The sequence below is a fragment of the Pleurodeles waltl genome, chromosome 1_2 (assembly GCF_031143425.1).
Source record: "Pleurodeles waltl isolate 20211129_DDA chromosome 1_2, aPleWal1.hap1.20221129, whole genome shotgun sequence".
Taxonomy (NCBI): domain Eukaryota; kingdom Metazoa; phylum Chordata; class Amphibia; order Caudata; family Salamandridae; genus Pleurodeles; species Pleurodeles waltl.
In genome coordinates, this window is record NC_090437.1 from 1193454163 (window position 1) to 1193468633 (window position 14471).

The 14471-nt window shown below is 45.9% G+C and overlaps 1 protein-coding gene across 2 annotated transcripts in view; it reads right to left on the reverse strand.

Annotated features, from left to right (window-relative positions):
* The window catches only part of HTT (huntingtin), a 1416422-nt gene that overhangs the window by 650131 nt on the left and 751820 nt on the right, over positions 1-14471 (reverse strand). For both annotated transcript variants that reach the window (XM_069203496.1, XM_069203501.1), the window contains 3 exons: positions 11681-11803; positions 11346-11590; positions 10061-10203 (listed from right to left, as the gene is read on the reverse strand). In XM_069203496.1, the coding sequence (XP_069059597.1) occupies positions 10061-10203; positions 11346-11590; positions 11681-11803 (511 nt within the window). The remainder of the gene's footprint in view (positions 1-10060; positions 10204-11345; positions 11591-11680; positions 11804-14471) is intronic.

Here is a 14471-nt window from a genome sequence, read left to right on the forward strand (position 1 = left end):
TCCTTGGCTAAGGGAGCCGTAACTTCCTTGAGGAGCAAGATTAAATGATCCTCCATCAGCCATTCTTTTAATGGAGGCATAGAGGGAGGGAAAGACTGGAAGAGGAGGGAATAGTCCTTCTGTATGATCGACAAGACCCATTTGTCCGATGTTATGGACCGGCAGTGAGGGAGATGAAATTGAATCCTCCCTCCAACTGGATCCGTGTGGTCTTGCAGAATCATACTAGGAGGACTTGGGCGCTGTGGAGGAGGGGGGGGGGGCTGCACGGTTGCCGACCTCGGGCTAGACCCTCTGGGTCTAAAGGTACCACAACCTCGTCCTCGCACTGGAAGCTGAGATGATGGAGGGCGGTGGCTGATTTAAGAGTGGTGTGGTACCCCACTCCTTCCGAATCCTTGAACGGGGCAAAAGGCAGACTGCTGACGAGCTGGCACCGAGAGGCACAAGGACCTGGCCGTAGCCCGAGTGTCCTTGAACCACTCAAGCGCTGAGTCTGCCTTTTCTCCAAAAAGGCATGAGCCATCGAAGGGCATGTCCATAAGGTTTGCCTGGACATCCCCTGAAAAGCCAGAAGTACAAAGCCAGGTGTGACATAGAAGGGCCACTGTAGATGAAATTGCCCTGCCCAGCGAGTCGGTTGTGTCCAAACCACACCAAATTGTAAACTTGGCTGAGTCTCTCCCATTTTTGAGGTCTTGAGTGAGAGTGTCCTGTACACCCTCCGGGACCTGGGGCAGCACCTGTGCCACTGCATCCCATAAAGTATGTTAAAAGCGCCCCATTAGGCATGAGGCCATTCTGGAGAAAGAAAACATCTTTTTTACCAAGCTGTTCCGGGGGAGCGGAAGGGAAAGCACCATGGGAAGTGGAGGCTTGAACCACCGAGCTCTCCGGGGTGGGGTGTTGGGTGAGGAAACTAGGGTCAGTAGGAGCTGGTCGATGGCGGGGGCCGATTGTCCTATTTACAGGAGTCCCTTGGCTGTGGTTGGACCACGTCCCCAGCAGAACATCAGTGAGGGCTTTGTTGAAGGTTAACATCGGTTCAAATGTAGAAACCCCCAGCTGAAGCACCTCTGACAGGATGTAAGTCCTGACCGGCACCGTAGGCAACTCTAGGTCCAAAACCTCAGCTGCTCTGTGCACCACCATGGCATAGGAAGTTCCCTCCTTCATAGCCACAGAAGGAGGTGAGAGCATGCCAGTATCTGGAAGAGTATACAATCCACTGGCTTCCCATAGATCCTCATACCAGTCCTGCTCCAACCCATATTCTAAAGGGTCCGCAGATCCCGCCCATTCCTCACCTGTGCCTGGCTGTTCAAAATAAGCCTTAGGCACTGATCTGGGCCCTGACGGCACCCTCGAAGTCGGAATCTGCGTCGTACGACGTCATTCCACTTCCGGATCATCCAGAATGAGATAGGACACTACAGTTCTTAGATCATAAATGCAGTCCCAAATTTGAGGCCTACATGGATAGCATAAACCCCCCCCCAACCAAAAGCCTTTTTATTAAATTTAGGCCTGGGATTTTACCACTCAAGACATTCACTGTAAGGTGGAACAAGGAGGACAACAATTTGAGCTTCTGCAATTTTTGCCATGAGCAATTAGAGTCACTTGCACATTTTATGTTCTTCTGCCCCAGATACTTGGTTCCAAGGAAGAAGTGGATTATTCCTCTATGTAGATCAATGGGGATAAGGAAATATAATATATCCCTAAGAATTCTGATAAGCGACACAAGTGATAAGTAGTTTTTGCAGTCGCAAGATATCTCCAAAGTGCATGGGCCATAAGAAGCAGAGGAATCCTTGCTGATGGATTGGCAAAACCTAAAGTACTGAAGTAGATTATTAAGTGATATTAAGAAAAAAAGGCTCTTAGTTTTTTAAAGCTTGATGTTCATTCTGTATTGTCATTGTAATGGTGTGTTTTAACAGTTTATTTTAGAAGGAAATTGTCAAGACTTTTCAATGTATCATGTGGCACTCTTCTTTTCTTAATTAATTTATTGTATGATTGTGGCATGCTATTTTATTGGATACTTTTATGGCTTTTAGCTGAAATAAAGTTATTTAACTACTGATTGTGCAAGACCCCAACAAGACTGGAAGAACCCAAAGTTGGATTCTGGCAGAAGAGGACAGTAGGGAAGTAGCCTCTATCTGGCTTGGTTACCCCCACTTTTGGCCTGTTTGTCAGTGTGGTTGACTGAGTCTACTGGGACCCTGCAAACCAGGACCCCAGTAGTTATGCTCCCTCCCTTAAATGTAGTTGTTGGTTACTGTTATCACAGTATTTCACCCACAATTGGCACACTGGTGACCCCTTATAGGTCCCTAGTATACGGTACCTAGGTACACAGGGCATTGGGGTTCCAGGGGTCCCTCTGGGCTGCAGCATATATTTTGCCACCCATAGGGAGCCCATGCAAAGGCTTCTGCAGGACTGCCATGCCAGTCTGCGTGAAAAGGTGCAAGCACCCTTTCACTGCTACTTTCACTACACCAGGTCACTTATAAGTCACCCCTATGGTAGGCCTTCTAGCCCAGACAGCAGGTGCAAAGTACCTCTGTGTGAGGGCACCCCTGTACTAGCAGAGCTGCCCCCACAAACTCCAGGACCATTTTCCTGGACTTCGTGAGTGCGGGGACGTCATTTTACGCATGTACTGGACATAGATCACTACCTTTGTCCAGCTACATAAAGGTAACTCTGAACATAGGCATGTTTTGTATCAATCATGTTAGAATCATACCCCATGGTTTTTGCAAGCATTGGTTGTATGATTCCATGCACTCTGGGGGCTCCTTAGAGGACCCCCAGTGTTGCCATTTCAGCCTTTTGTGGATTTCCAGGCAGCCCAAGCTGCTGCCACCTCACAGACAGGTTTCTGACCTCTTGTTGCTTGAGCAGCTCAAGCCCAGGAAGGCAGAACAAAGGGTTCCCTTTTGGAGAGGGAGGCTACACCCTCTCCCTTTGGAAATATGTGTTACAGGCTGGGGAGGGGTAGCCTCCCCAAGCCACATGCAATTCTTTGATGGGCACATTAGGTGCCCTTCTTGCATAAACCAGTCTACACTGGTTCAGGGAGCCCCAGTCCCTGCTGCGAAACTGGACAAAGAAAAGGGGAGTGACCACTCCCCTGTCCATCACCACCCGAGGGGTGTTGCTCAGAGCTCCTCCAGAGGGTCCCTGGGTTTTGCCATCTTGGATTCCAGGCTAGCAGGTAACTGGGAGCATCTGAGTGGCCAGTGCCAGCAGGTGACACCAGAGGCCCCTCCTGATAGGTGGTCACCCAGCTATGTGACCAATCCCCCTTTCAGGGCTATTTAGGGTCTCTCCTTTGGGTGGTTCCTCAGATTCGGATTGCAGGACTCCAGCAGGAATCCTCTGCACCCTCCACTTCAACTTCTGACCGAAGAAACTGCATCTGGACTTTTCAGGACCCTATAAGCTGCAACATTGAAGCAAGACGCCTTCTGCAACATTGTATCCCCGGCTCCTTCCAGCAACTGCAACATTTCCCCGGCCATGCATCCTCTGAGGACAGCCAGTCTTCGGCCTGCATCAGAAGGAAGAAGGAATTTCCCTTGGGGTGAAGGAGTCACTCCCCTGCTTCTGCAGGCACCAACTGCGATAACGACCGGCTGCGTGGATCTGGTCTCCTCCGGAACTGGGTGGAACCTGCATCACAGGTGGTAGTCTGAAGTGGTCTTCTTGGTCCTCTCTGCCAGCTGTCCAACTTGGGAGACGGTAAGCCCTTGCCTCTCCTTGCAGGACAGTACTCCTGTGCACAGCAACTCTTACAGCTGCCAAGACTTGTTTGCTCCTGCTCCAAGGGATCTTCAGGCTCCGTGTAGCCCTGGCCCCCGCTCTTCTGCCTGCCAAGGTCCAGGTCCAGTTATCCCTTATTAGTGAAATGTAGTCAGTGTCTAGCAGCCAGGCTCTCTAGGGGTAGCTGTAGCTGAGCAGCCAAGGCTGATCTAGGAGACATACAAAGCTCTTGCAAAACCACTGTAGTCACACAGTACTCACACACATGAAAGAAAATACTCAGTGTTACAAACATAAAGCTACTTTATTTTTAGTAATACAATGCCAAAATTACCTTAGAGATTATACTCCCTTAGGAGGTAAATAATATACACAGTATATACACTAGAATGCAGAAATAGCTGTAAAAACAGTCAGAAAACAGTGCAAGTAGTGAAAATCACAATAGGTTTCAATGAGCCTAGGAGGAACACAAACCATATACTAAAATAGTAGAATTTGAAAGTTAGTTTCCAACCTAGGCAAGGGTAGTGTGTAGAGGGGCGCTGGGAGTGTAAGAAAACACCAACGGTAAGTAATAGAACCCACCCCAGAGCCAAGGAAAACAGGAGTAAATCACAGTAAGTTTCCTGAAACACACAAGAAGTCGTGATAGAAGATTTTGAAAGAACTAGAAGAGACTGCAAGACACCAACAATGGATTCCTGGGCCTGAAGACCTGCGGAAGAAGGGGACAAAGTCCAGGAAGCCCTGAAGTGTCCAAGGAGAACAGGAGCCCCTGCTAACTCAGATGAGGGTGCAAAAGAAGAACCACCGGTGAGAAGACAAAGTTAGTTACGCACCCAAGAAGACAGATGGGGGTTCCTGGTTGGTGCAGTAGATGTCCCAAGCCGGATGGATGATTGCAGTCTGGTTTGCGTCGCTGGATTCCACCAACAAGCCTTGGCACACACAAAACTCACTGTTAGCAGGAAATGGTGCTGCCCGGGACCAGGAAGGACCTGGTGGCCCCCACCCAGGAGGTAGCGATAGAGGGGGTTCTCAGCAACATAGAGAGCCCTCAGAATACCAGGCAGCTCAAACAGGAGTCACACAGCACAGGGACAAAGAAGGTGCAAATGGAGGCCCACGCAGCACAACACAAAGGGATCCCACGCTGTCAGAGAACCACTCAGGAACCTGTGCGTCGCAGGATGGAGTGCTGGGGGCTTTAGCTGTGCTGTACACAAAGAACTTCTTGGAAGGTCGCACACAAACCTTGGCAACTGCAAGTCACGTGGTGCACACGGGGAAGGTCGTGCGTGAGGAGGCAAGCTCTTACCTCCACCAAAGTTAGATAGCTGGACCTCGGGACTGTCCAAGTCACTTTAGTCCACCACCCGTGTTGCTTGATCCACGCCAGTCATCTGGAGAGAGGACCCACGCCACCGGTCGCCACTACAGAGAGGTGCCTGCTGAAGCAGGGAAGTGACTCTGACACTCCACAGGAGATTCCTTCGGTTCTTCTGGTGCAGGCTGAAGACAGGCCGTCCTCAAAGGATGCACGACCTGGAAACAGTTGCAGTTGTTGGCAGCAGCTGAAGATACAATGATGCAGAAGTCGTCTTGGCTTCTTTGTTGCAGTTTGTAGAGTTCCTGGAGGGTTCAGCTGCGGTTCCGTCAGTAAAAGATGAAGTAAAGGATGCAGAGGAGTCCTGCTGGAGTTTTGCAATCCGAATCTGAGGAAACACCCAGGAGAGAGACCCTAAATAGCCCTGAAAGGGGGATTGGCTAGCTACACAGGTAAGCACCTATCAGGGGAGAGTTCTGACGTCACCTGCTGGCACTGGCCACTCAGATGCTCCCAGAGTACCCCCCTACCTTGGAATCTAAGATGGCAAAACACAGGGACACTCTGGAGGAGTTCTGGGCACCACCCCTGGGGTGGTGATGGACAAGGGAGAGGTCACTTCTCTTTCCTTTGTCCAGTTTTGCGCCAGAGCAGGGAATGGGCGTCCCTGAACCAGTGTAGACTGGATTATGTAATGAGGCACCATCTGTGCCCTTCAAAGCATTTCCAGAGGCTCTGGGCGGCTACCCCTCCCATGCCTGTAACACTTATTTCCAAAGGGATAGGGTGTAACACCCCTCCCAAAGGAAATGCTTTGTTCTGCCTTCCTGGGATTCAGCTGCTCAAGCAACAGGAGGGCAGAAACCTGTCTGTGAGGTGACAGCAGCTGGGGCTGTCTGGAAAACCTCAGAAGGCTGGTATAGCAGTACTGGGGGTCCGCTGTGGAGCCCCGAGAGTGCATGGAATTGCAAAACCAATACTAGAATCAGTATTGGGGTACAATTCCCAGGTGTTAGACACCTTACGTGGCCATATTCAGAGTTATTGACCTATGTCCAGTGCACGCCTAAAATGGCGTCCCCGCACTCGCGAAGTCCGGGAAAATGGCCCTGGATGACTTGGGGGCACCTCTGCTAGTGCAGGGGTGCCCTCTCACACAAGTACTTTGCACCCAGCCTTCAGGGTTGGAAAGGCCTGACATATAGGAGTCTTTTTAAGTGACCTGGTGCAGTGAAAATGGCTGTGAAAGGGTATATGCACCATTTCATGCAGGCTACAATGGCAGTCCTGCAGAAGCCTTTGCATGGGCTCCCTATTGGTGGCAAAAGTAATGCTGCAGCCCAGAGGGTTCCCCGGGAACCCCAATGCCCTGGGTATCTAGGTACTATATACTAGGGACTTATAAAGGGGCACCAGTATGCCACTTTGGGATGAAATACCGGGTTACCAGTATGTAGTGACAAATTTGGAAACAGAAAGAGCATAAGCACTGGGGTCCTCGTTAGCAGGATCCCAGTTACACAGTCAAGCATACTGACAAAAGAGTCAAACATACTGATAAACAGGCAACAAAACATAAGCACTGGGGTCCTGGCTAGAAGGATCCCAGTGACACAGTCAAACACACTGACAAACAGGCCAAAAATTGGTGTAACCATGATAGAAAGAGGCTACTTTCTCACTCAATGTGTTGTGAAAAGAAAAAAGAAAAAAGTGTTTTGCTTAGGAACCCTGAGCTGTTTGTATGGTTGGGGGGGCGGCATGGAACAGCTCATGCAACCGCACCCCAACCCCAAGGAAGATTGTAAACTCGGTCATTATGCTGCTGCATTCAGTCCTGGTACTGTGGTAGCTGGAACAAACATCTGTCTCTGGGGGATGTTTTAGACTGCCAATTGCCACAACAAGAGGGTGTAGGTAATCCAACCCTGACTCCTACCCTTCCTGAGTACCACTCTGGTTATTCTCTCCTCCCAGATCTTCTTTTCTGGACCTTTTAGATGTTGCTGTGTTGTTCCCAGAGAATATTTCCAGTCGGCCCATTGTTCGTTCCCCACGCCATGAAGTCTCTTTCTGCCTCTGACCGGCCTGCCTATCTCTCCTCCATGGTTTTCTGCCTGTCTTTCGGTCGGGCTCCCTCTCTGCTGTGGTAGCGCCGAACAGTCACCTGATCTGCCCTATGTGTCAGCCTGGATCGCTGTTCAATCCATTCCCAGGCCTCTTCCGGCGTTTGGAAGAAGAGTGACTGTTCCTGGAATATAACCTTGAGTTTGGCTGGAAACAAAGGCATGTATTACAGGCAAAGGTTCCTCCATTTAGCATTCACCGAATCAAAGGTGTCTCATTGCTTTTGAACTTTGCAGGTATAATTTTTTTTTTAAATGGATTTTAGAATTTTCATGATTTTCATGGTGGACTCCTAGTCTGTGCACTTCGGTGAGGATCATATCTCTCTCCTTAAAGTTCAGACAATGATAAACGGTTCTATTACTGGTCTTTTTTTTTTTGGGGGGGGGGGGTGTTTTGTGTTGCTCGGTGGTGGCCTACCCCTCAATGCAAGGTGCGCCCGTTCGATAACAAAGCAGAAGGAAAAGTAGTCTGGGGGGGAGTTTGTTCCACAGCCATGTATCACGAAACCACACCATATCGGGGCCTTCAACCCCCTCAGGGAACCCTACAAACCTCAAATTGTTTCTTTGGGGGCAATTTTCTGCATCTTCCAGCCGCCATAGCACATCTTTGGCGGTGGTTCAGGTCTCTGTCATCTCCCTTGAGAAGTCCCTGCACCATGTCTTTCAGCTCTGAAACCCTGGTTTCTGTTGCAGTTACCCTTTCAGCAATGTTATGGGTTGGGGGGAAGGATTCAGGAGGGTATTGAGGGGAATCTCTCTGCCTTCCCTTCTCTTCCAGCGCGATATTGCCAGCTACTTTAGTGCCCAGTTGTCGGCCCTTGCTATGTGGAATATCTCAGGCTGCAGGCAGTGCGTGCCCCCAATGGATCTCCCACTCCACTGTGTCTTGTGCTATTGTTGCTCTGGGAAATTTACCTCCATGTACTAACAGGCACTGGCGCGATCAACGTCAAGGCATTATTCAGCCTCTTTCTGGGTCTAGTCGGTAGCTTCGACATTAATAGGTCCCAGAGCACGTCCTCCACCAGGTCCCAGTCACTGAGAGGCGAGAGCAGAAGTCTTGGGCCAAGTTAAGCTGCTCCCTGGAATGCCAATCGTTTTCCTGGAAGGGCCAAAGTCTCTTTAAGACTCTGAGGCCCAGCCGTCCATGAGGCCCACACACCACTGCTACTGCAGCAGTCCTGGAGTGGGGGAGTTTTGCCATAATCAGTAACGTCTTTGTTGCATTAACACCGCAGCCTTCTGCGGACCTCACAACTGGTCCCCTGACATGGAGGGACAAGGGTAGGTACTTGCGAACATTCACAACTTTGTCAGCTACGACGAAGAAGGATGTTTTTGGGTTGGGTGCAGAGCTTGTTCAGTTAGCGTCTGACACAGTCACCATCTTGGCCACGTCCCTCCACTATGTCACATTTCGATACCTATAGCCCCAAATGCACAATTACTTATCACATTATTTGTGCATCATGCCCCCAACAACACAGAAAGTGCATCCAGTTCTAATACCAATCGAAGCATCTCATCCATAGTTTTTGAATGATTGATGTTGCTGAGGAAACAATCATACAGGAAAAGGCAGCTCCAAAAAAAACAGCTGTCACTATTTGAATCTCTCAAGCAATTGCATGTTTTCTCACTTTCAAAAAGGCATATGCAAAGAATGTACTTGTGTATATCCCGAGAAGCACAAGGCACTCACCCACAAATGATAGTTTGTACTGGAGTGGCCATACACTAACAAGCAAACACATTCACCACACTGGACCATAATGTCTGGTGCAGGAAGGGGAGATGCAACAGAAAACATACCAGAGTTTGAGAGATGCCAGAGAGTAACTTAAACATTGCTATATGAAAAGCATTTACCTGCACTGAGCTGGAAGCCGAAGAGAGAAAACTCATCTCTGACTTCGATTCAGGCTTCAATAGCACTGCAATAGTGTTAGATGATGAATGAGGTGCTCCAACCGAAGTTTAAGACTTTCGAAAACGGCATTGTTAGTTGGATCTCTGATCGAGACGTTAGGTTTCTTCTAGAGTGAAAATGTGCCAGGAAGACCATCTCCTGATGGTGAGAAGCCATGAACAACTAAGGCTACCTCTTCTCATAACATATGCGGGACACATTCAGGTGTGTCCCAACACCCTTTATAGCTCCCACAGGGAGAGAACCCAAAAAGCGTGCTCACTCCTCCAACACCTACCTAACTGTAAACTGGGCATTTATTAGAGAAATTGCATGGTGACTAAAATAACACAACTGAGGCAGAAAGATAAGTAAACAACTCAACTATGTCACCTCAAAGAAAGGTGCCAGACACATACATACAACACACACATATTTTATGAATACAATAAAATGAAGAAAGTCTGGTGTTTAAAATTCCTTTTTCCATGGAAACAGAAAAATTAACTGAAGTTAACATTAAGCTGCAAATCCAGGACTGCATCAAGGAGCAGCATGCTGCCTTGAAGTAAGAAGTCAAATACACCACCTGTCTATCCAACCCTTGCTGAACATCTTTTTCTTTTTTAAAAGGGCCTTTCAGACCTGTCACTTGTGAAAATATATTTCAACTCCTATTGGTATTCAAAGGTATTGAAACTGTTGTCTTTGGACAGGCAGTGATTAGAACATTTTTCTAAAGAGATATTTCTCTTGGATGAAAGGAATGTATTCTGGGACTATGTAGCTGGTTAATATAGTCTAGATACATGAATTTAATTAAGATCTCAACATGGAGAAACCATGTTTTCATGCTTTACCATTCTAGTTTAACTTTACACTACTGTACAATGAACGCTACTATACCTGATTTGAAGATGTGTATTAAACACATGAGCAGTGTGCCCAACTGTTGGCAGTAAAATGTGTGTTGTTGCTCGTTCATATCCACTTTGACCTGCTTTGTGCCAATATCTTCCAACAGAATCCCCACCAGCTGCAGCAGAAACCTTAAAAAAAGAAAAAGATATTGTAAACTGTGAAGCAATTATATGTTTCTCATGGATAGTGGAATGTTCTGTAATATTTATTCTGTGGCACCAACTCAAAGCTCCAGAATATTTTCAAAGGTTACGTGCCATACGTAACCAGTGTTTTCCATGATAGCATGACCGATTTTGGTGATAATTAAAATTACCGCGTTTTGTGTACACTGTAATCTCAGTTACTCTGAAGACGCTTCCCAAAGAAGAGCAAAGAATCGGTGGCACCGCACTCAAATAGCTCAATTGTTTCTTGCCAATTGATCCCAAGCAGTTGCTCTGTCTCCTTACAGCTCCTATTTTAAGAACGTGGATCATGGAGTTCCTCAGGGCTCTGTGCTGAGTCCAGTTTTATTTATTATATACCTCAGACCTTTAGTCACCCTCATTAAAACACACAAAGTCAATGTGGAGAATTATGCTGACGATACACAGCTTATTCTATCTATTGAAAAAGACCATGCAGTCTATAACTGCATGAATGATGTCAACTGGCTCAACTGCAATCCTCTTAAGTTTAATAGGGACAAAACTGAGGTTTTATACTGCTCTGCCAGTAAAGCTCTGAATCCGATCTAGGTGAGTCTGTGGCCTGGTGATATAATGTTAACTCCCCAGGTATCTGTCCGCAACCTTGGGATCTTGTTTGACAACAGGTTGTCAATGGAAACACACGTGAACAAACTCGCAGCCACCTGCTTCTCGCTACTTCGTAACTTGTGGAAGATTCTTCCATTGATGCCATCCTCTGAACAAATATCAATTGTCTGCAGTGTCATCTTGAGTCGGCTGGACTATAGTAATGCTCTTCTATTAGGTACACCAGATTACCTTCTAAATAGACTTCATAGAGTCCAGATTGTGGCCGCTAAAATGGCTCTTAATCCACCCAGGTGATCATCTGCTTCTTTGGCACTGAAAAACCTGTATCAAGCATTGACACAAAGCAACTAAGAAATTCACACATTCTAATGAAGGATTAGATCTGCCTAGGTGCCCCCTATTCCTGCCTAATTCCACTTTTGTCTGATGATGAGCACAGATAATTAGCAGCAATATTGGCTTCTTTATACACACACAGGAGATTCATACTACAATATAGTACTTACCTTGAAATGGTCTCTTCAGGTAGACACTTTGCCTGCTGTGGCTCAACCTCATTTTGCTCTTCTGGAGCTGGTGTGCAACTGTCAACATCTCTCAATCTGTTAATATTCTGGCAGGAGATCAAATGCGAAGAGAAGGATAACTCCTGAATACGTGAGAGAACAATGTCTTCAGTTGATTGGGATATCAGGACTCTCAGGATGGCAAGGATTCCCGAAATCCATAGCTGCACAGTGGTCACGGAGGCCTAAGGACAGAATTGCCACATTTACTCTTTTAAGGAGCTCAAAAGCAAAACAAAAAAGTTGCTCACCCCAATCCTTTAAGAATCACTCACCATAGTAACAGGAGTGACAAACATACTCCTCAAGAGCATGTCCACTGGTCGAAGGGCTGATGGTGCCAATATTTCAAACAGTGTATTCAGCACCCCCAGAGCTTCATGGGAATCAATATGCATCTACAGAGAAAAAATCAAAATCATGTTTGTTGGACATCCACATTTGGAGATCAAACTATCAGAGTTACAATTAACGCAGCAATCCAACAAACAAATATATCATTCTTACAATGCAAAACAATATTTATTACTCATATAATGTTGCATTATGAGAATATTCCTCAACGGCTAACAGGACACTTTGAAAGAACAAGTTACAATGTGCTATGCCTTCAATTTCTCACACTTGCCCTCTGTTTGATTGTCACTAAAATGTGTTTCTCTCTCAAAGCAGTCCCAAAAACTCCCAAGGCAAAGCATGTCCCGAATTAACAAAGAAGAGCGCAATGTGAAGCTCTATCTTGCAAGACCAGAGTCACTTAATTTCCTCCTTTTCATACAGCATCAGGCGAAAATAACAGATGTTCACAAATCTGAATGATAAACCAATAACAAATTCCGTTGGACTACCCTGGAAAAGAAATTGACCCCAGAGTGCTTTAAAACGTTAGGTACAGATGCCCAAGTTGAAGTTTCACATATTTCCAACACATGAAGCTGCCAAATAAAGTAGCATGTTCCACTGTGGAGATAGAGAAATACGTTCTGGAGACTCTTGGGTCACAAATATTGTAGGAAGTTGGCTCTCTATACAGTGCACTAAAATGAAGTACACTGTGCAGAGAATCCAGTGGATCCCCAATTAGTTTTGCATAGGCTTATTAGAGGATAGTGCTAAGCATTTGTTGTACGCAGATAGGCAATAAATGAGACACATACTCAAAGAATAAATCTGAGACCAATTTAGAAAAATAACAATCCTTTTTATGTATGTGTCAAACTCAAGAACTTCTTAATCAGGTAAATAGACTTTTAAGCATAAATAGTTTGCAGTTTCAGAAATCAACAGAGTTCTCTCAATTTTAGCCTACAGAGAAAAACAATGTTCAGCAAACACTGGCTTTCTAAGTCGTTGTTAACCCTATATCAGGGAGTTAAGGTAAGTACTGGGCAATTATCAGGACCAGACCAGCAGGTCACTTCGGGCACTTCGGGTCTCTATGGGAGTTTGGTCCTTGTGAAGACAAGCTGCAGATTTTGGCTAGGAAGCTAGTGGGAGACAACAGCTACGTAGGTTGTAAGCTTGGGGTGCTCGGGGATGTAGGTGCACCTTTGGTCCTTTTTCCCAGGCCCAGGGGCAATGGATGCAGGGTTGTACTTAGGCATTGAGTTTCTTCATCCGGAAGCACTCATGGTCAGGCGGTCCTGCATCTTGAGGCTGCAGGCGTAGTCAGGGAGTCCAGAAGCAGTGAAACCAGGGTAGACTCGAGCTCAAAGGAGCTCTACCAGCGGATTCATTTTAGTTTGTAATAAAGCACTAGGCACACAGTGCACTGCAAAAGCTTGAATGGTAATGATGCCCCACAGAGCTGAGAATGAATTGTGCCAAGGTACCATCAGCTTTATTGGAATTGCTGGCTCTGTGGTATGATGAAACTAACACACCCAACCTCTCATCCCAGATCAATTCAGGGACACTATTTATGATCAAAAGAGACCAAGGAAGTGCAAGGAAAAAAGAAAGCAAACTTGTGCCTTGACTTCCATGTAGCAGCTGTACAAATGTCCATGCGTACATTGTTTCACAATAAAGCTTATCACAGTGTTTAACCTCTTACAGAATTAGGATTTTCCTTCTCACTAAACCAATTCTTTACTACCTCATTACATGTTCTAGTGCACATGACAAGTTATATAAACAAATGTTTGAAGGCTGTCCAGCCCTTGTGGGTTAAAAAGAAACAGAAAAAAAGAAACAGAAAAAAACAATATATCATGTCTGATTTACATCAGAATGATGCAAATGTTAGGTGTCATGTATTATTCCTACTTGCATAAGCTTTCATCCTTTTAAGAAGGATAACAGGGTGGAAAGAACAATTATAAGTGGACGTACTGGGAAAGATTGAAGTCACAATGAAAAGTGGAAAATAAAGCAGAACTCTTAAGATTACATTCTCTCTGCTAAGTACTATTAAAGGAAGATCACCAACCATGGGATGTACCTCCTCGATTCTGCAAGTAGCAATGATGACCTTCAGAATAACAAATGCAGCCTTTCAAACGGCAACCCCACTGTAGGTTTTTCCCCAAATCAATAGAGTCGCAGAGACAACCTATCACTGTTACCCAAGATACTGATGTGCTTTCTTTGGGAGCAAAGTTGGCTTTAGACACTACCTTAACTTTGTAGGTGGCTCGGAAAAGCATTCAATGTCTATCTCAAAGGAGGTGGGGACTGAAGACTGAGAATGTGTATGGGACAATCCAATTATTAAAACTGCAATAAAGATATAAAACCCAAAAAAGCTTGTTTTTTTTTTTAGTACTAAAGAGAAAGAGTTTAATTCTACAGACACATACATATATGCATAGCTAAAATAGCAAATCATACAGATAAAATAAAGCAAATGATTAACACAATGAAAAGCAGATAAACCTGGGTAGGCAGGTTACACACAAGTAAACACTGTTTGTGGTCACTAACCGACTATGCTGCACAGGTCACAAATTAAAAAAACATAGATGATACTGATCATCCTGCCAAAATGTTAACCTTTAATAAACTATGCTAATGCACAGTTGCTAACAGACAAAAGATTACATGCTAACATAAATCATGTAAACC